This window comes from Erithacus rubecula (assembly GCF_903797595.1).
Source record: "Erithacus rubecula genome assembly, chromosome: 2".
In the NCBI taxonomy this organism is placed as follows: domain Eukaryota; kingdom Metazoa; phylum Chordata; class Aves; order Passeriformes; family Muscicapidae; genus Erithacus; species Erithacus rubecula.
The window spans coordinates 24055562-24076076 of NC_136685.1; the positions used below are offsets into that span (position 1 = coordinate 24055562).

Sequence of the window (20515 nt, forward strand, 5' to 3'; positions counted from 1 at the left end):
GCAGGTTTACAGTGTTCTGACATGGGAAGGAGAGAACGCTTGGGATTATAGGTTTCCTGTTTGAGTGCACTTGTCTCAGAACTGAGAGTACTATTAGCTGAATCTATTTCAAACATGGCAAACAAGCAACTAACAAATCAGATTAGAGAAATAAAATTACATAAAGTTGAAGAAATCTCGCTTGATTTAAGGAGGACTTCAGGATATCTCCATTAAAGAAATAAATTAGAAATAATGCTAGAGTGGACACTGAAAAAAAAAATCTGAAGATAAGGCTATCAGCCAAATACTGCTGAAGGGAAATGCTGCAAATCTAATTGTTCTAGAGCAAGGCACTAGTAGAATGCACTGTGGAGATGTTTTTGTGGGCTGGGGTACAAATTCAGTGATTTGCTATCCTTTTTCATCTCTCACCCTACAATTCCTTGTAGATTGGATCAGGATGAAAGCAGGTATGAAATATATTAGTTCTATCTCAAGCTATTAACTACCATTTACAAAATGTAACAGAAGGATGTTTGCTATTATGTAAATTTTGTATATGTAATTGTATGTACAGCATATATAATAATGTAAATAGTTAATCATATTTTTGAAGTGACTTTCTATCAAATAAAATGAAACATTACTATGTCTTAGTGCTGTTTTATTGTCCTCACTATCTAACAGGCCTTTTCTTACATCAGCTGCTGTGGAACACTCTAACATACAAGGGTGGGATTTTTCTCTCACTCGTTTTTTGGTTTTTTTCTTTCTCTTTAATAACTGTTCTAAAGCCAGCTTCTGTAAAGCTTGTCATTTTACCTGGGGAAGGAGTTGGCCCACCTTACAAGGGCACTCTGACTTTAAAGCTGTCACAGCTGATGTTGCACAGCTGCAGCTGTTCTGCCCTTGGGCAGGTAGATGGAGCTGAATGTGAGCAGCTGCTCTCCCTGGGGCTGGGGCAGCACTACAGACCCTGCTGTATTTTCTGCTTTTCTACTCTGCTGGCTTGGTGAGTTGTTGAAGGAAACCCAGTGGGGCTGGCAGCTCACCACTAGAGGTATAGGTGTTTCATGGTAGGGTGGAGACCCTGCTGCCAGGAATGGGCCTGGGAAATAGGTGGGTATTCTGGACAAAAGGAACAACAAATGGAAATATTTTAATGTTTTAAAAAAGGACAGAAAGTGACAGAGCTGCAAATGGACCATCCCTTCCTCTTACTAATGTATAGAAACAATGTTAACCCACTGGATGAAAGCAGATAAATAGTTGTTACACCAGAAAGGTACCAAATATAACTGTTCTTTACAAAATTACCCTGACAAACTCTGAGATCACAAAATTGAAGACTATATAGTCACAGATTAGAAACTTCAGAAATAATAGAAAGGGACATCAGATCAACATAATGCTGCTTCTCCCAAAATCTGCATTAAAATAAAAAGTAATTGGTTATAGGTAAATGTGTGGTCTTCCAAAGCGTAAAATTCTAATATGAGCAACAGAGAGCACATTATTTGCAGTCCTCAGAAAGGGAGAAGACTGATGGCTGCTACAGAAGCTGTAGTGGCCTTAGACTGTATGGCATTTAACTGGACATTTACTACTGAAAATAAATAAATTTAAAAAATACTAAATTTGAAATATTTACTAATATTACTGCATATTAGATGGAATTTGAAGGTTAGCATGGAAAAAAATTGGTAACTGTTTATCATTAAGTGCTCAGAAGAGTAGTAGTTTTTTAAGGTGGGAAGAATATTGAGATATATGAAGAACAGGATAAAATACTTAATGAAAAAGTATGCTGTTGAATAAATCAAGGAGTTCGTGTCCCCTGTTATTAGGGTATATAGATAGGAGTAAAAATACCAAACCACGAGATATCTAAATTGTCTAGATCAAGAGTAAGTGGCAGTATGCTAGGTTGATACAACAGGGAAATCAATTGTTATGAAGACAATCAGTGTTTCACTTAAGGGAGAAAGGAGAGAAGCAAGAATGTTGAAATATGTTTGAATTAGAATCATAGAATTGCTCAAGTTGGAAGGGACCTTAAAGATCATTTAATTTCAACCCCTCTGTCATGGGCAGAGACATCTTCCACCTTCCACCATATCAGGCTGCTCAAAGCCCCATCCAATCTGGCTTTGAACACTTCCAGGGATAGGACATCCACAATTTCTCTGGGCAACCAGTTCCAGTGTCTTACCACCCTCACAGTAAGGATTTTTTTCCTAATATTACTTAATCTAAGCCTACTTTATAATTAAGGGCACAGAGTGAATATGTGGAATTAGTTGCCAGAGAGCATTACTGAGTTTATAAAAATCATCTGCTCTGAAACAGCTTCCACATCCTATGTGATATCCAGACTTCATTTGAGCTTTGGACTTAGAGATCTCATGAAGATTCCACAAAAATCCCTGCTTCTCTTTACCTCACCTCCCCTTCCCAACAAGTTCTGGCCCAAAAGCTGGCCCAAAGCCCAATAACTGTTCTTTCCCAGGAATTAGATGAAATACATAAATTTTGGAATTCAGACTTTTCTTAGCATATTGAAAATTGCATGGCAATTCCGTTACTAATTATTTTTTTCTTGACTGTATTGTTTATATCCAAAGAGGACATTTGGACTGGTCATTGCAAGAGTGAACATTTACATGAATTACTGAAAAATTCATATTTAAATGGGAATAATTTGCATAGGGTCTCACAGTTTGAAAAAATAATGCCACCATGCTGCCCTAGTAACTTTTTACTACAGGCCCTCATATTACCTACTCTCAAGAATCAAAAGTTATCAAGTGCAAATGCAAGCTACAGAATGACTGCTATCAATGTTCTGTTAGCAAATTCAAGTTACAAGTGCAAACTATTAAAGTTTAGGCAGCAACAATGACTTTCCAAGTGGCAGTCAGGTTTCCGTTATTTTAATAATGAAATAAAACTAGACAAATGAGTGTTGTTTATATACTCCAAAAAGAGTGATTAACAGCTGTTAATGAGTATATAACTAGTAGATACAACTAGCAGCTCAATATGACTATCTTCTATCATAAAGCTGTTTTTACATTCATATGGAAAGAGGCTTAAAACTAACAGTAATAACTGTGTGTTTTCTAGAAAAATAAGTGCACTAAATAATTCCTACAGTATGTGATATTGTATTGCTGATAGTTGTTTATTCTTTTACATAACACCAAAACTTAACATGCAACCTTGAATTCTTTCTCTCCTGTGTTTCCAAGATTTGATAAGCACACACCAGTGAAGTACTTTGTGGGTGTGCAAGCAGCTGTTTTATACTGACATGCAACTCACAGGTGACATTTACACTGTTCAGCTTACCCAAAGCCAATGCATTGAGTAAAGATGATTCATACTGACTTTTACTTCGGGTGACAAAAAGTAACTATATGAAGAAGCAGGAGAGCAGTAGCAGCTAAATAGCAAGAATCATGGGCATGGGGGTCTGAGTGATGCTTTCTCAATCCTGGCAGTGAGGGGGCACTGATAGGACAAGTCAATATTAGTTGGCAGAACCTGTGTTGGTGACAAGGATTTGAGTTGCATGACCATGGGACCCTGCCTGCAAATCATGTTCTGCTTGACAGAGATGAGATCTACCTCACTAAGCAGGGCAAAGCTATTTTTACCAGTAGCATCATTGATTGACCACATAAGCAGAGATTTAAACTAAGAATTAAGTGAGAGAATAACCAGCAGCCTTGTAGGGGATTGATGGACACAGAAAAAAGCAAAGGGCACAAGGTGATGTGGCAGGAACAGAACAGAAAATCAAGATGGGGCTTAGGAGAGGTCACCTTCAGCTCTTGCATATAAGCAAAAAAATGTTTACAAGACACCATAATGGAGAAATCTCCAAGTCCCTTTCTAGATAGGAGCAAGCCCTGTTTGCAAGCAGACTTTGCTGGTCCTAATGTGGGAGTCAACCATTCAGATATTTGCTGGAGGGACAATACAGCTGGACATAAACAATCCAGGGGATTCCTGGAGTGCAATAGTAACTTCTTTCAAGCCATAAAGGAGTCAACAAGGACCAATAATGAGCAATGGTTTGTTAGACCTATACCCATGAAGGGATTGTGGGCAATGTAAAGCTCAAGGCAACCTTGGCCACAGTGAGCATGAGATGGTGGAGCTCCAGCTCCTGAGGGAAGGGTGAAGTATAAAAAGCAGACTTACCACCCTGGAGAGTGAATTTTGGTGTCTTCAAAGGTGTGCCTAGAAAAGCCCCATAGGATAAAACCCTGGAGGCAAGAGGGGCCCAAGAAAGCTGGTTAATACTTAAGGATCACTTCCTCCAAGCTCAGGAGCAGTTCATCCCTCTGAATAGGAGGTTAGGCAAAAATGCCACGAGGCCTGTGTAGATGAGCAAGGAATTCCCAGCCAAACTCTAACACAAACAGGAAGCATATAAAGTGTGGAAGCAAGGATGGCTTACCTGAGAAAAATACAGAAACATTGTTCAAGCTTACAGTGATGAAGTTAGGAAAGCTAAAGCATAACTGGAATTGGATCTAGCTAGGTATGTCAAAGACAATAAGAACAGCTTCTCTGGGTACATAGGTGACAAAAGGAAGACTAAGGAAAATGTAGGCCCCTTGCTGCATGAGACAGATGACAAAGTGACACAGTTCATACCTCAGTATTCACTACCAAGACCAGCCTTGAGGAATTCAGGTTCAAAAAATCAGAAGGAAAGGCTGGACCAAGGAAGAAATGCTCTTGGTGGGAGAGGATCAAGCCAGGGAATACATTATCAAATTGGGCACATGAATGCTAAGTCTATGGGCCCTGACAGGATGCACCAACAGGTGCTGAGAGCATTGACAGATGTCATGGTGAGATCACTCCCAATTCTCTTTCATGGGTCATAGTCCCATTTCATGGGACTGGTGCCTAAAGCTGAAGGAAAGCAAATGTCACCTCCATCTTCAAGAAGAGCAGGAAGGCAGGAAGAACCACAGGCCAGTCAGCCACATCCTGATCTCTGGGAAAGTAATGAAGCAGCCAACCCCAATAACTATTCCATGCCTCTCAGTTACAACAAAATCATTGAGCTATCAGTATGGCTTTACAAAGGGAAAATCAGGCTTGACCAGACTGACAAACTTCTATGATCGTCCAGGAAGATGAGGGGAGCAAGGACCATTGTGTACCCGGCCTTCACCACTGCCCTGGACAACGCCTCCTTCACAAAGGAGCTTCGCAGATGCCAGGGCTGGATAAAGCACCGTGTGAGGGGCTGAGCAGGCACAGGGACCGCGGCCCGGCCCGGCGACTTTGGCGCCTTCCCTGCCCTCAGCTGCCAGCCCCAAGAGCCGCCCTCCCTCCTCCTCCTCCTCCTCATGCCCCGGAAGCGCCGTGCGGATTTCCCCTCATTCACCCCCGAGCCGGAACTCGATGCAGCCCAACTGAAGGCGGACGAGGGGAAAGAGGAGAGAGCCCGAAAGAAGGAAAGAGCCCGGAGCGCCAGCCGGGGGCCGCGCCATGGTGCTGCCGCGGTAGCGCCGGCACCTGCCATGGGGAACGCGGGGCGCAGCGGCGGCATCTCACGATCCCGATCCCGGCGAGCCGTGCCGCGCCCTCGCCCCGCCCCCGGGCCGCAGAGAACGCGGGGACACGGCGGGCTCGGGGCGCTGCTGCCCGCGGGCCCGGCGGCGGGTGAGCGGGGCCGGGGTGCGCGGGCCGCGGGCGCGGCGGGTGCAGCGCAGCGGCGGCGGGCGGGGCCCGGCAGCCCCGGCACGGCCTGCCCGGAGCTCGCAGAGCCGTGTGCCGTGTCCCGCGGTACGGGAACGTGAGTCAGCACCGCAGCCCGCCGTTGTTTTGGAGCAGCGAGCTCAGCCCTGTGCCGCGGTCCTTGAGCGGCCCGGAGCAGCCGCGGCTGCTCCCAACGCCCGGGCGCGCCCGCAGCTGTTACGGGCCGGCCTCGGCTCGTCTGGTGGGCGCCGCTGGGCTGGAGCCCGGCTCTCGGCTCCTGCTGGGCTTTCGGGCTCAGGCATGTCCTTGGGCTGCTACACTGCAGCTATGGCTGCTGGAGGAGTGTAGGTACCGGCTTGCTTTGGAGATAAAACCACGTGTTTGGGAAAATACAGTAGCGTGATTCGAGTCGGAGTCATTTATCACTTACTGTGGTGTCGCTGATAATTGAGAGTGAACGATAGAGACTTACTGAATGCATATAGAATGTACAGTTAAACGAAACTTACAAAGTGGAATATATGGTATGTTTTATTTCTGTTTAGATAATGGAGTCTCATAGCTCGGACAGCCCTCGCAAGAGTAACCCACCAACTTCTGAAAGTGAAGATGAGATTGAGTTCGTTGGAGTAAGTGACCTTGTACTGGAAATACACTGCATGTTGTAAAAATACACTTTCAGTAGTCCAGTAAACAGGAGAGGAGTCTTCACTGACTCTGTTGATGATGATTATATTTCGGTGAAAAGCATTACTCTTTGATATATAGATAATTTCATTTGTGAATGTTTGTGGCAGATAACAACTCGATGTTAAATGTTTATGTGCCTTTCTTGGAAGGGTATAGGATTATGTCAGTTGGTCCTTTAAAGAAAATGTGATCTTGAGTATCCGAGCAGGTGAGGGGGGGGTTTACATTGATCAGTGAAGTATATAAGAAGGGACTGTAGATAACTTTCCTGGAAATCATGTTACATAACATTTTGTTTTATGAATAGTCCCACTAAAGTTAATGGAATAAATCACTGCCCATTCTGCAAATCATTGCTGAAATCACTGTATTTAATTTAGAAGAGGAAGGAAATAATGGGTTAGAGGCCTTAACAATCCTCTCAAATTGTGAGCTGCTCTTTATTGTACTACACCTAATGTAATGCTGACATGCTTTATGTTAAAGTATCTTTAAGATACTTGTGTCTGTTGGATGTCCAGGAGATGCAGAATGTTTTTCGTGCTTACTGTGTTCTGGCCTCAATCTGTCATCAGTGAAGTGATGGTGGATGGCAAGATTACATAGAATCATAGAATTGTGTAGGTTGGGAAAAAAACCTTTAAGATCATTGACTCCAGCCATTAACCCAGCACTAAGCCATGTTCCTAGGAGCCACATCTACACATCTAAAGATGTTTTCCTTGGAGGAGCAAGTCATGTTACTAAGGTCAAGTGATTCAATGATGCCAATATTTTTAGGGGCTATTTTTTGGTAGATTTGTCTCATTTTTGAACAATGTGATGAGTTATTGCTAGATTCTCCCCCATTTTGTATGGTGTTTGATGAAAGTAGAAGTTCAACATACAGACTTTTTCTGCAGGTGCTCTAGTAAGAAGGACAGATGTTATAAAAAAATTTAAGTAGTTAGTTATCTTGGAGATATCTTAATATTTTGCTTGATTTGGGTGAAATTGATTGGGTTCGAAGTTCATTATATAAATACAAGTATTCACATGGATATGCAGAGGACTTGGGATTGTTGGCGGATGAGATGGCCAAGTGTGCTTGCAGCCCAGAAGTTCCAGTGTGTCCTGCACCAAAAGCAGCATGGCCAGCAGGGCCAGGGATGAGATCCTGCCCCTCTGCTCTGCTCTGGTGAGACCTGCAGTGCTGCATCCAGCTCTGGGGTCCCCAGCACGGGAAGGACAAGGACCTGTTGGAGTGAGCCCAGAGGATGGACACCAAGATGATCAGAGGGATGGAGCACCTCTCCTGTGAGGAAAGACTAAGAGAATTGGGGTTGTACAGCCTGGAAAAGAGAAGGCCTCAGGGTGACCTAAGTGCAGCCTTCCAGCACCTGGAGGGAGCCTACATATGGGGAGGGGCTTTTAACAAGAATGTATAGTGAGAGGACAAGGAGGAATGGCTTCAGACTAAGAGTATGTTTAGATTAGATACCAGGAAGAAATTCTTTCCTATGAGGGTGGTGAGGTAGTGGAACAGGTTGCCCAGGTAAGTTGTGGGTGCTCCCCATTCCTGGGAATATTCAAGGTCAGGCTGGAGGGAGCTTTGAGCAGCCTGGTCTAGTGGAAGATGTCCTTGCCCTTGGCAGGGGGGTTGGGACAAGCTGATCTTTCCAACCCAGACCATTCTATGATTCTGTGATATGACTGAATAAGCTTCATTTTCTTCAAACTAGGAAATGAACAAGGAAACTAGTATAGCTTGGAAAGTGTAAGGATTGCTTACACTCTTGCTGCTGGAGCACCAAGAGCAGTAACTGAAAGAGAACTGAAACAAAAGAACTAAAATCAACACTTTTTTCTGTCCCTTGTCTTTGCCTGTGGATAATAGGGATCCTTTGTAGTCCCAGTGGCACTGGTTCCAGGAGAGGATTTATATCCTGGGGTGAGGAGCTTACCATTGTCATTGATGAATATGAGGGGAAAAGTGTGTGACCCTGGCCATTATCTAATAGCAGTGATAAGTCTTCAGATGTCATTTGCTTCTCTGAGTGAGTGAAGGTGACTTTGGACTTTGTGAAAGGATTTCTAGACTGCTTGGCTAACTTTAGATCATCATTTCCATCTAATAATGTGTATGACTGGAAACATACTCTTCATGAATGTTATGGGTGGATGCCTCCTGCATTTCCTAAAGACCCAGTGCACAAGATGGTACTGTATAAATTGAATTATAGAAGCTACTAGGGTATCCCAACCTGTGCTCATTTTGATAAATAGCAAGTAGCTGTAGGCCATGTGTTTTTCTTCCTTTTTCCTTTTTTTTTTCTCCTTCTTAACAGATGTAGCTTTAGCGTGGTTGTTTTGTTTGTGATTTTGGGTTTTCTACTTCATTCACCTGTACTAGGGTGTTTGAATTCATACTGCAGGATTATGCTTTTGCTCCATCAAATAAGGATTTTTTGTCAATCTGCTGCTGCTAGAGATTTTCAGCTTTTGTAGTCTGATTCACCCTCATTCAAGAAACTTACAATTATTCTTCCATAATTTTCCACCTTTTAATTCTTCATTAAAACGTATTTTGTCCATTTAAAATCATTATATTTGAAGTTTTCCATGCCACCAGAGAAGTATGATTTAATCTACAGTGCAAGCTGTTACTCCTGTGTTCTTAACATAGGATGGTCTTGCCCCCATTTTGCTTACTTGGGAAGGATAAGGCAAGAGTGAAGAAATTCACAATTGTGATGTCCTGTGAACAAATGGATAGATAATTCAAGCTGCTGCAGTTGGCAACAAAAGCATCAGACTTAGAGGAGAATTAGTTAATACATCAAATCAAGTAATGCACTAAAATATGGTAGTTACCAATTATAGGTTTTGCTTCCTTTACCTCTGTGATGTTAAATATTAGATATTCAGAATGAACCATTTGTCTCTCTAGCTTTTAGTTGCATGACAGCAGGAATAAAATGATAGTAGTGTTAGGAAGCAACTCTTATTTCTGCACCCATCCCAAGTCAGCCAGGGACTTGAATTTTTGTATTTACTAGATAATAATGTCAAAACATTTTAAGTGTGTGTTGGTTTGCCATATTGCTCAATTCTTAGCAGTCTTAAAAGTTGGAAGTCTGCTGGGACAAAGATTCAGAGTACAAACTTGTGTCAATTTTTAAAAATTGATTTTAATGTAAACTTGTTCTGTGGTTAAGTATATTTTATGTGTATACACAATTATGCTCACATAAGTATTTGTCAAAGATAAGTTTGTGGTCACATACATGAAAGCTAGATTGATGTTTTCTGCACACTAGTATGTGTATAATTATGCAGAAGTTTAGTTGTGCTATTTAACTAAACTGGGCATTTGGTCTGAATGCACATTAAAGCTGAAACAACAAACAAAACACCTTGCATGGTGTGTCTGTGGACAAGGTGTCTGTTAGCTGGGCCAGATCACCCAAAGATAGAGTGAAATGAGGAAGGGCATGAAAGAGAGACCCCTGTTTAGGGCTTTCAGAGAAAACTTTGGGATAAAAATGAGCTTCACAGAACTCCTTGAAAAGAAACTCTCCTTGGAGATGAATATGAGGCTTCATCTTTACCAGTTACCAGTTAAACAGAATCTATTGTATTGACAGCTAAACTTGGTATTTTGCATAGCATGGTGGAATTGTAGTTCTGTTGATGCTTCCAGGCAAAGCTGTGAATAACAGCAGAGGTGCCACAGCTGCCTGGAGAACTAAAACCCTAGAAATTCTTCTCACAGAAGTAGCTGTCATTTTTGTTTGTTGCTCAGTGGCATGGCTGTTGGTTTGTGAGAAGAATGGCTTTTGAAGATTGTTTAGGGAAGTAATTTAGAAGTGGATCATGTTGGGGGTTTGGAGGAGTTTTTAGGTTCGATGGTTTGTTGTTAGTTGGTGGGTTTTTGGGGGGTTTGTTGTTTTCTGTTTGTTTGGTTTTTTTCTTTGAATTTAAGGATCTTTGAAAGATATGAAGAGTGAGCATATCTTAGTGCTAGTACATCTGAATGCTTTTATGTCTTTGAGTGCCAAGTATGCCAGTATTGTCAGCTAGAGAGGCCCCAACTTTCATCTGTTCTTTGAGAGCTTGTCCATGTTTTTTTTTATTTAAGTTGCAGACTCTTTGTGTGCCAAGATTTACTCCCCCACTCACCTAGTGGGAAGTTACAACAGGTAGGATGAAGCTCTCTGATCCTCAGCTTCTTACCAATCCTACAGTGATGGAATCCTCATGGTTGGCATCATCTTTGCATTACTATTTAGTTGAACCATCAGGGAAATAAGAAAGTTTTAGTTACTTTAAGTTTGGGGCTTGTGTGGAGGTAAACAGTACACAAAAATTGCATAGAAAAAGGCACAGACATTGAAAAAAAATGTATGCAGAAAACATTTAAACAAGTATATTACTTACATTAAATGTATTGTTTTGATCGCTTGAACTTCTAAGCTTGAAAGCAAATTACTCTGAATTTGAACTGTTTTTTAAGTTTTGATTACTTAAGCCCTGAGAGTAAGTAAAGACAAATAAGAAAAATCTCTGCCCTTGAAGAAGCTGTTAGGATCAGAGCTGAGCATTTCAAAACACTTGAAACTATTGAACTGATTGGACAGTCAGGTGGTCAGAGTGTGGCTTTGAGCTCTTACTTGCTAACACCTGTTTAATAAAGGTTTAATTTCTTAAAAGTGTTGCAGAGCCTGTCAGTTTCTACAGAAGCAAATCTGCAGTGGATTTTTAAATATTTTTTTAGAAAACCACGTTATCTTTATTTAATCAAAAAGAGTTACTCTTTGGGGGTAATTGGAGGCTGGCAGCTTGATTCATAGAAGCTTTTGTCATCTGTCCAAGATTTCACCCCTCTTCTCCCCAGTGAGACAGAAGGCTGTTCATGCCTGGCCAGCTGAACAGCTTTACTGCCTTGAAAGGTGGAAGAATGTTAAGAATGAGATGCATTAGGAGCAGCAGAGAGGATTCCATGCTACTTTTCTCTCTGCTATTCATCATAAGCCAGTAGGTTGTCCTAGCTTGCCCTATGCAGTTGCTTGTTAATATCTGGAAGAAATTGCCAATACATGGCAGAGGTGGTACATTTTATCTCTGAGAAAGATATATTTAATGCTTTTGTGTGTATTTTTTTAACTTTTTTTTCCAGGAAGGACCTTTAAGGCCTGTCCTTGAATGCATTGATCTTGTCAGTAGTGAGGATGAAGAGCCTAACAGCAGTTCTTATTTTCATGTGAGTATGTTGTAATGTATTTTAGGACATCTTGGTTAAATAAAATAATGGGCCTTCTGTATTTTTTCCTATCAGTTATTCTTCACACAAACCTTGTTAGATGCATTTTTAGCAAGTACTAAATAACCACTATTGAAATATTTTGATTGTTCTACTTGCTTGTTAAGTGAAAAGCAAGAATACCAGCACTTCACTTTTTCCAGAGCCATTTTTTCCACCTTGAAATGACTTGGTACTTTTGTCTTTCAGTCATCTTAACAAGTATGTGGAAATAAAATGTCACTTTACATGCAGCCTCAGAAGTTGAGTTGTCCATTTTCTAGCCTGAAAACATACCTGGTCTACTAAAAGGCCCTTTCTTTCTAAAGTAACTTTTTAGGAGCAATGTATGGGTTGAATGACCTTATTCCAGTGACAGTCTGATTTTAGCTCAGCCTAATCCTTAATAATCCATTCTAAGAATGTCCAAGTCAGAAGCACGCTCATCAGTTTGTCTGTCCCACAAACTCATTCTGCCTGCTCTGCAAGGCCTTTGAAAGGGACATTGATAGACCCTACTGCAGCTGGTTTTGGCAGCACTGACTATCTTTTGGCTTTTGTTTTCCTGTGTTGCAGCAGAGGATGTTTGTAATAAATGTGATTCTTAAGAAAAGGTGGATCTTCTGTACATGCACAGGCTGACATTAGGGGGATGATTACTAGAGTTGACTGTGTAAGAAGAGGAAACTACAATATATGTCCAATCCCTTAGGCTAGAAAAAGTTCATGATCTGCCTTTTTAAAGATAATGGGCAATGTTAGAGCAAGAATAATAGCAGTTTTCAGGTATTTTAGATGGGCTTTGAAGTCAGGAGGGATTTTGTTTACTTAGAAGAACTTACTTAACTTTTCATGTGCTGGAGACTTCTAGGACACTGAGCACAATTATGCATGTTTCTCTACTGCATGGTGAGGCTAATGTTTGTGGAGGGGAGGGTTGTTTTTGCTTGTTTTTTAATAGAAGTTGCAGATGCTGTTAAAAAGAAAGAGAAATCTACATGGTAGGTCAAGGAGCTGAACTATGTGGTGATGCTTGGGCATCACTTAACACTGTATTTGTTACATAACAATCACCAAATAAGAGTTTCTTTTCAATTGTAGAGAAATACTGGACGTAAGGATCACATTGACTATCAGAAGGAACGAGTTGCATCAACCCTGGATCGTCTGGCACGCCATGTTGAAGTAGAGAAACAACAAAAAGAAGAGAAAAACAAAGCCTTTAAGGTATTGGATTTGTTTTATTCCAGAGGAATTGTGTCATAAAGGCCTTGTAGTCACAAGTATTTTTGTTTTCACTACTGAGTAAACAAAAAAATTGATGAGGCGTACCTGGAATTCTGTTTCTGGGATGTTGTGTGAAACTCAGCATGGACTTTGTCTTTTAGTGGCTTTTAACTGATCCATTTTCTAGTCTTATTGCAGTTCCAAAGGAGGAAGAAATTAAATTAATGAAAACTATAGCAGAGGAGCCTTAGTATCTATTCTGATATTCTAATGTTTCAATTAATTGAAAAATAACAGTTATCACAAACCACCTGCAGCAGGCCTTGCTATTTACCTGCTTCTGTCTGAGACTTTTGGGAAGCTGCTTGCTACATTAATTCTGTATCAGGTAGTATTTCATAATGGGATAAAATTTTCAATGTTTAAGGTATAATTTTAAAGTTGAGTCCTATTAGTTGCACTTTGCAGCCATTTGAAAATAATGTACTTTCTCCTTTTATTAAAAACTGAGAGATACAGCCAGTGGGCTTAATTGTAGGACTGCTGTCAGTGGGAGCTGGACATCTTCAAGGAATGAATTACAAGAACTTCATGGAATTAAACAGGGACAAATGTGAATCCAGAGCTGGCAAAATGTGCTGACTTCACAGCCTGATTTTCTCAACACTGTTAATGGCTTTTAAAATCACAGAATTCTGCTACAGTTACAACTTGTAACAGCCTATGGTAGACTATGCAACTGTAGTATAATGGAGTAAAGGCTAGATTAGATATAGTCCAAGGCAGCCTTGAAGTCTGGAGGCCTACATCCCCTGTCTGTCTCTTCCATTTTGAATTTGGCCACCTGTTTATGTCTCCACATACGATTTTTCAGCTGTAAAGTGGAGTCAGAGATAACTATGTAGCTTTTAAAGCAGCTTGAAGGCTAAAATGAAGGCTAAACGATGAAGGCTAATGAAGGCTAAAAGATCCTGTTGTTAAAGATAAATATTTTCCTCCTGCCTAGCTCTTTGCTCTTCATCAGGTGATGCAAACTGCAGACTTAAATTTAGTCATCAAAGTGAAAACACCTTTTTCTTTTCTTTTTTGTTTTTCAATTACATTCTGGTTTTATTGTGTTAAATAGAAGTCAGTTGAGTTGTAAGAGTTCTTTTTCCCCTCACTTAGGTTTTTGTGGCACCCATAGGTAAGTTTTTTTGGTTTTTGTTTTTTCTCCTTCCATTAAATTTGATCACAGATTTGTCTGGTATGTTTTTTCCCTTAGGAGAAAGTTGATTCCCAATATGCTCATGGGTTGCAAGAATTGGAATTTATTCGGGAACACAGTGATACAGAGGCAGCAAGGTTATGTGTGAATCAGTGGTTAAAAATGCCAGGTAAGAATAGAAACCTAAGTCTGAGTGATATTTTCTAAGTCTTGTATTAAAGAGTAGTACATGTGAAAATTGTGTTGAGCTTGCAGGTGCCTTGTGCATAACCAAATCTTATAATATATAATTCTGATAGAGCATTTATTTCCATGAAAGCTATTCTTGTAATGCTTTGCTGTTTAGAAAACTTGAGATACGAAATCTAAAAACCAGTAAAACAATGTTAATTTTATAAGCAAAGTTACTAGGAAGAAAAATTATTACTGTTCAACTGCTACTTGGGAAAGTGTAAGTAAATGTAACTTAACAATGTTAAATGCATTTAAAATGCTGCCTGGAGGACCTGGAGGAAGGTATTAAACTGTTTGAAAAGTTACATTACTGGAAATTGAAGAGACAGTGAAAGAGCAGACTTACTGTAGTGGAATTGAAGGACAGTGGAAGGATTTTTAGTTCACTTTTAAGAATCACTGCAATTTAATTCTGGAATGTTTTAGGGCTTGTGTGTTACTTGTTTTCTTAAGCCTCTGGTTAAGAAATTCAGCTTCTGGTTATGTGCTTTGTTTTGGACCACAGGTCTGAAACCAGGCTCTGTTAAGGGTGGAAGAAGGGGTGCTAATAAGAGGACGGGTCAGACTCAAGTCAGCAGCAGTCCCAAATATTGTCCTGTGATGCATTGCAACAGACGGTTTGATAATGTAGATCTTCTTCTAGGTCACCTTCAAAGGTAAGGAGATACATTGCAAGAGTTCAGTGTAAGGAGTAATTAATAATAAAAGAACATGCTCTAACTTAGGACATCAGCATCAAGTCTGCTATAAGATGCCTGTACTGACAAAGCTCCATTTTGAGAGCCAATTAAAATATTAAAATTTATATAAATGAGCTTCATGGTTTTTGGGGTTTTTTTTGTTTTGTTTTAGTTGGTTTGTTTTAGTTTTTTTAACTTGATGTGTGTTGTTTTTTTCATTCAGAATTGATGGCTTCCTCTTGTTGAGCATTTTTTAATATCTGAGGTTTTTTTGAGGAGTAAGATTTCTGTACTCCAGTTTAGTTGTATCTTCATCCAAACTTGAAATAAACCAAAAGGCTAATTTACACAGGTTGTTGGTAAGATAAAAAGGAAAGCCCCTAATGCAGGGAAAGAGGAGCAAAAGCTATAGGCTATGTGTTCATAGCTGATCTAGTCAGTACTCAGTGTGTCTGTGTTCAGTTCCAGCAGATACTGCCTTTTAACTAGTGAATGTGTCCATAGGCAGGATGGTGAGAAGTTGAGGGGAGAGTCAGGGGTTAACCCCCATAGGCAGCTCAGCTCTGCACAGCTGCTGACTTGCTCACCCTAGTGGGATGGAGGGTAAAAGTGAGAAAACTCTGGGCTGAAGTAAAAACAGTTTAATAAGTAAAGCAAAAGCTGCATGCACATGCAAAGCTAAATAAGGAATTGACAGGCAGAGCTCTATCACAAGTGATGGTTACTTGGAGTGATGGCATTTGTCTTCCCCACTATCTCCTCTTCCTCCTCCACCCAGCTTTTATTGCTGAGCATCATGTCTTATGCTGTAGGATGTCCATTTGGCCATTTGAGGTCAGCTGTCCCAGCTGTGTCTCCCAGCAGCTTGCTGAAAAGCAGAGAAGACCTTGACACTGTGCTAGCATTACTCAGCAATAACTAGAACTTCTCTGTGCTATCAACACTGTTGTTCATAAATCCAAAATACAACAATCATACAAGCTGCTACAAAAAAATGAACTCCATTCCAACCAGAGCTAGTACAGGGAGATAAAAATAATTAAATTATAAAAATGTCTGTGTAGGAAATTAAGACTTTGTTAGTTCTCTTAAAAGCAGTATGGTTTCTCTCCAGTGTGGCCACTTTAACATGCAAGCCACAGGGAGAATCATCTCTGTACAGGACACTTCAACTGATACATTTCATGATAGGGGAAGAAAGGAAGTTTTATAGTTTAGGTTGGTTAGATAGGGGGTTTTTGTCTGATAGCTTCAAAGGACAGAACTTTTCCCATTAAAAAAACACTATTTGACTATTTGGAGTGGACTAGTTTACTAATTATTTTTTCTTCTCCAGGTTTGATCATTCTCCTTGTGACCCAACAGTCACATTACATGGACCCCCATATAATGCTGTTGCTTGTGTGATATGCTGTGAAAAATTTCCAACCTCTCAGCAGTACAGTGATCATCTTTTATCTAAGGTAAGAGCATGAGGATAAATAACTCATCTGACTGAATGTAGTAGAGGGTTTAAGACTTAAAATTATGCATTGATTTTTGGTGGGTGTTTTTGTTTTTTGTTTAACCCTCTTTCTTTCTCTTTTACTCTTCAAGATAGTTTTCTCTGATTCTTCTCTGTTTCAAACACCTAATGTTGCCTGACACAATTCCCTTTAGATGTGACCATTAGGTTGTACTTTTTAGCATGCTTTCAAGAAGACCATAGTTTTGCCTTAAACCTCTTACCCATATCTTGGTGTTGTTGATAGGTATTCTTTTTTTTTTTTTTTTTTTTTTCATTTTCAAAACTATGAAAGGTAAAGGCAAGAAGTTAGGGTGAAATAAGTGACAGCAAAGAGAAGCAGCAGAAAGGAGATGGAGCTTTTATTTAAACAGTCTGGTGTTGAATTGTATAATGGATAGCATTTTCAAAATTGGGTGTTTTTATAACAAATATTCTCACCTAGTCTCCAGAAGCTGCATTAAGTTTGGGAAAGTTTTAGAATTCCTGAAAATCAGAGTAAATGTTGCTTGTAGTAATAACTCTTGATATGTAGTCGTACCTGACAGGCTGAAAGATTGCATTGTAGTGTGTCCCTGCTCTTTTTCCATTGCTTCAAAGTTGTGTGCCTCTGATGTGTCCAGGGACATTAGCAGGTGTATCAGCCAAGGTGAGGGAAGGGCAGTGAGTGTTTCTTGCAGACAGCGAGGAGATTACTTTGATGTATAAGGATGGGGAGATAATCCTAGTCTGAGCATATAGTGAAGATTCTTGGAGTGCTGTAGAGAGAAGCAAGAAAAATTTCAGAAGCAGAACTAAAGGATTTTTGCCCTGAAGGCAGAGCTCTGAAGTTGACGTAGAAGGTAAAGCAGGTGGAAGAAGTTCACTTCTACAAAAAGTCACAGACCATTTGGGCTACTCTAAGGAACAGTTTTTTGAGGAGTTAGAGGTTAGCAAGATTAGGGAAGAACTGACATGAGGTAAAACAGCTGCTTCATTGACAGAGGGAGCTTTTCCTGAGAGCCTGGGTAAAGGGAATGGCTAAGAATCGATGGAGCCTGTAGTCCTTGGGAAGGTGCTTGCTCCCAGTGGTGCAAGAACAGGATGGAGAAGTTGATGGTGTAGTAAGGGTGGATGAGTAGCTGGGTTTGGCATTGGTACTTTGGCCAGTTCCTTGTGTCTTGTGAGCTGAAATGCAAAGGGGTAGGCTGTAGATAAATACAGATGTGGTAGCTGAAAACCTAAAAGTGCAAATATTACCACAAAAATGAGAGAGAAATGGGAGGATGTGAAAACTGAGCCTGGTTTCTTGACTTAATTTTTTCTTAAATAGATCATTTTCTCTTCCAGCTAAATGAAAATGATGGGCATAAAAAAGGTATTCCTCCACAGCATATTCAGTGTTTTGCATGCCCAAACTGCTTCCTCCTTTTCACCAAAAGAGAGGAGTGTTTGCAGCATATGTCACAAGAGAACCACGTCCTCCAGCCTTCTGAATCGAGTGGTATGTTGCTACTAAGTGTACTGCTTATAATACTTTTTGAAAATTCATCCTTAAGATAGGAAGTGACTTATATTTTTCTGCTGTGTAAAAAAGCTTAAGGTTTTAATGTTTGCTATTAATTAATTCTTATTTTTCTTTTAAGACCTTAAATGTGATGCTTTGAAATTGATATTTTTGTGTAGAAATGATTACTCTACCAGGCTTGCTGTAATGAGAAGTTTTGAGTCTCTCATATAAGCTTTGCATCCTCCAGTGACTCCATGCAACTGCTTTCCTAAATCATTTTACATTTAGCATGTTGATAGAGACTCAGAGCAAAACACATGCATTTCTTTTTCAGTTGTGGTCAGAGTGGCTGTTGAGTTCCTTCCTCTTACTCTACAGTCTGTATTGTGCTTGGAGGCTATTTTTCTTGTCAATGTCTTTGGCATTTCTTATGGTAAAGACTTGTGAAAATGTCTTCTATATTTGCAATATAATTGCAAATTTAGAGTGCTTAGCTGGAGCACTGCTGCCAGCCTGATGTCTTGCATGCACTACATGGCTGCTGGAGGCTGACCTACTGGTTATGTTGTGATCTGGCAACATCCTGAACCATGCTTAATAAAGTCCAGAGGAAAGATCTGTCTGATCATGGTATTGCAAAGGGGGTTGATGAGTTAACATGGCTGTACTAACTTTTAATTTTTGACATAAGCAATAGGCATTAAAAGCATTTCCTTCAGTGCTAGCTAAACTACTAAGCAGCCATATTTTAGACATTGTAATTCTTCGGGCAAGGCTACATGGCCAAAGGATTCATATAGTTATTTCTCATCTTCATAAGTGTATCTTCAACTTCTGCCCTCCCCTAGAGTGGCTGCAGGAGATGTACAGGAAAGGCAGGCTTTGAAGGAATCCCCTGCAGATTGAATCAGTACTGCTGCCTTCATGTAGTAAAGTGACAATCAGTTGCATGGCTATACTTTCCCTTATGCATTGTCACTCTAATGTACTTTTTTTCTCAAATAGGTTATTAATTCTCAATGTGATGACTGTAGATGCTTTTAAATTCAGGTCATAGGTTTTTAAAAAGATTACTGATGAGTTATTGCTTTGAAAAGATTAAAAGCACAAGTTAGTGGTTTTTTTCTTTAGAGATGGGGAGTGCTTAACTCAGAAGAAAAAAATTGAGTGCTCCATTTTTACTTTGCATTAGTAAGGCTTCATGATTAATAATTATCAGCATGGCCTGAGATCTGCCAGTGAAGTTAGCTGAAAGGCATAAGCTCAAATTACTGCCCGCTGATCATCACATCTTACTAAAACAGAAAAATCAAAGAGAATTTGCCTACTAAGGTGCAGAACATGAACAATATATAACCCATAAACCCATTTTCCATTCTCTTCTCAGTAGAATTTTCTTATTCTGCTGGTACTGGAAGTTACCTGTGGAATATATACTCAGAACAACAGAAAGTTCTGCATCTAAAAATTTAAGAACTAAATTAAGGATCAGAAAGAGAGAAAGAGATGGTTAGAGTACGTGGGAACTTGTTAAATAAATTGTGTGGTTTTCTTTTTTTAAATACTCTGTGGCTTAAAACAAAATTTTATGTAATAAAAGTAGACAGCTAGTAATAGGTGGAAGAGAAGAAGGTAAGAACCTTCCTAAGAGAGATATTGCTCTCGGCATTGTAGAAGGAGGAAAGTCAGTCACTGAGTGTGATAAAGCAAGATGCAAACAGATTCAGGTATAAAATAGCTACAGAAGTTTAAAACATTTCAGATTTAGTTATAGCTGCCATTGCACAGTTACTGTAGCTTAGCTGACATTTGTTAACTTGCTTCCTAAAACCCATGACAAACCAGTAACAATAGTAATTATGTTATCAGAGAGCTGAAGTTCTGTGGAAAAACTAATGTGTAGTTTCACCTTCTACCATTCTGTTTTATAGATGCACTGAAGTCTGGCCATCCACTGCCTTTTCCATCCTTTGCAAAGAACCTCTTGATATCTCTGTGCAAAGAGGTCTCCTTCCAAGTGAAGTGTATGTCCTGCTTCAAGATACTGCGCTCACATACGGAATTAACGGCTCATTTCAGGTTTGTCAAAGGTGGTTGTCTTTGTAATGTAAGCATCCATAGATCAATGACAGGTATGCAGACATGCTTTTAGTGGTGCTAGTGGATTTCAGGGCAGCTGGGACCATCTGAATGTTGACTTCCTGAACAAACAATCTAAAGCCTTCCCCCTTCACTTTACCTAACTCTCAGAAAGCTGATAAATGTCAGGATCCTTTTTGTATTCTCTGTAACAGAACAACAAAAATTATTTTCTGTTGCACTATTTCTAATTTGATAGCATTTGATTTTGAAAATGTACAGTCAAAAACATAATCATCAATCTACATGCTAGCTTTGGAAATTAGCACCTAATTCTCTTCAAAGTTCAGAGACTAAACATGCATTACATGATTTTGTTGTCAAGCTAGTAGGTGAGTTAAAGTACACTTAATTT

General features: G+C 40.0%; 1 protein-coding gene across 2 annotated transcripts in view; it reads left to right on the top strand.

Moving 5' to 3' along the window:
- Positions 1 to 5360: 5360 nt before the first annotated feature.
- The window catches only part of ZNF451 (zinc finger protein 451), a 34879-nt gene continuing 19724 nt past the window's right edge, over positions 5361 to 20515 (top strand). Inside the window, exons 1-9 of one of the 2 annotated variants that reach the window (XM_079298660.1) lie at positions 5361 to 5673; positions 6255 to 6338; positions 11558 to 11641; positions 12782 to 12907; positions 14172 to 14283; positions 14854 to 15004; positions 16365 to 16491; positions 17862 to 18015; positions 19953 to 20100. In XM_079298660.1, the coding sequence (XP_079154786.1) occupies positions 6258 to 6338; positions 11558 to 11641; positions 12782 to 12907; positions 14172 to 14283; positions 14854 to 15004; positions 16365 to 16491; positions 17862 to 18015; positions 19953 to 20100 (983 nt within the window). In that variant the 5' untranslated portion in view covers positions 5361 to 5673; positions 6255 to 6257. Of the gene's footprint in view, positions 5674 to 5783; positions 6054 to 6254; positions 6339 to 11557; positions 11642 to 12781; positions 12908 to 14171; positions 14284 to 14853; positions 15005 to 16364; positions 16492 to 17861; positions 18016 to 19952; positions 20101 to 20515 lie in introns of those variants that run through there. The other variant, XM_079298661.1, reaches the window with a different exon arrangement.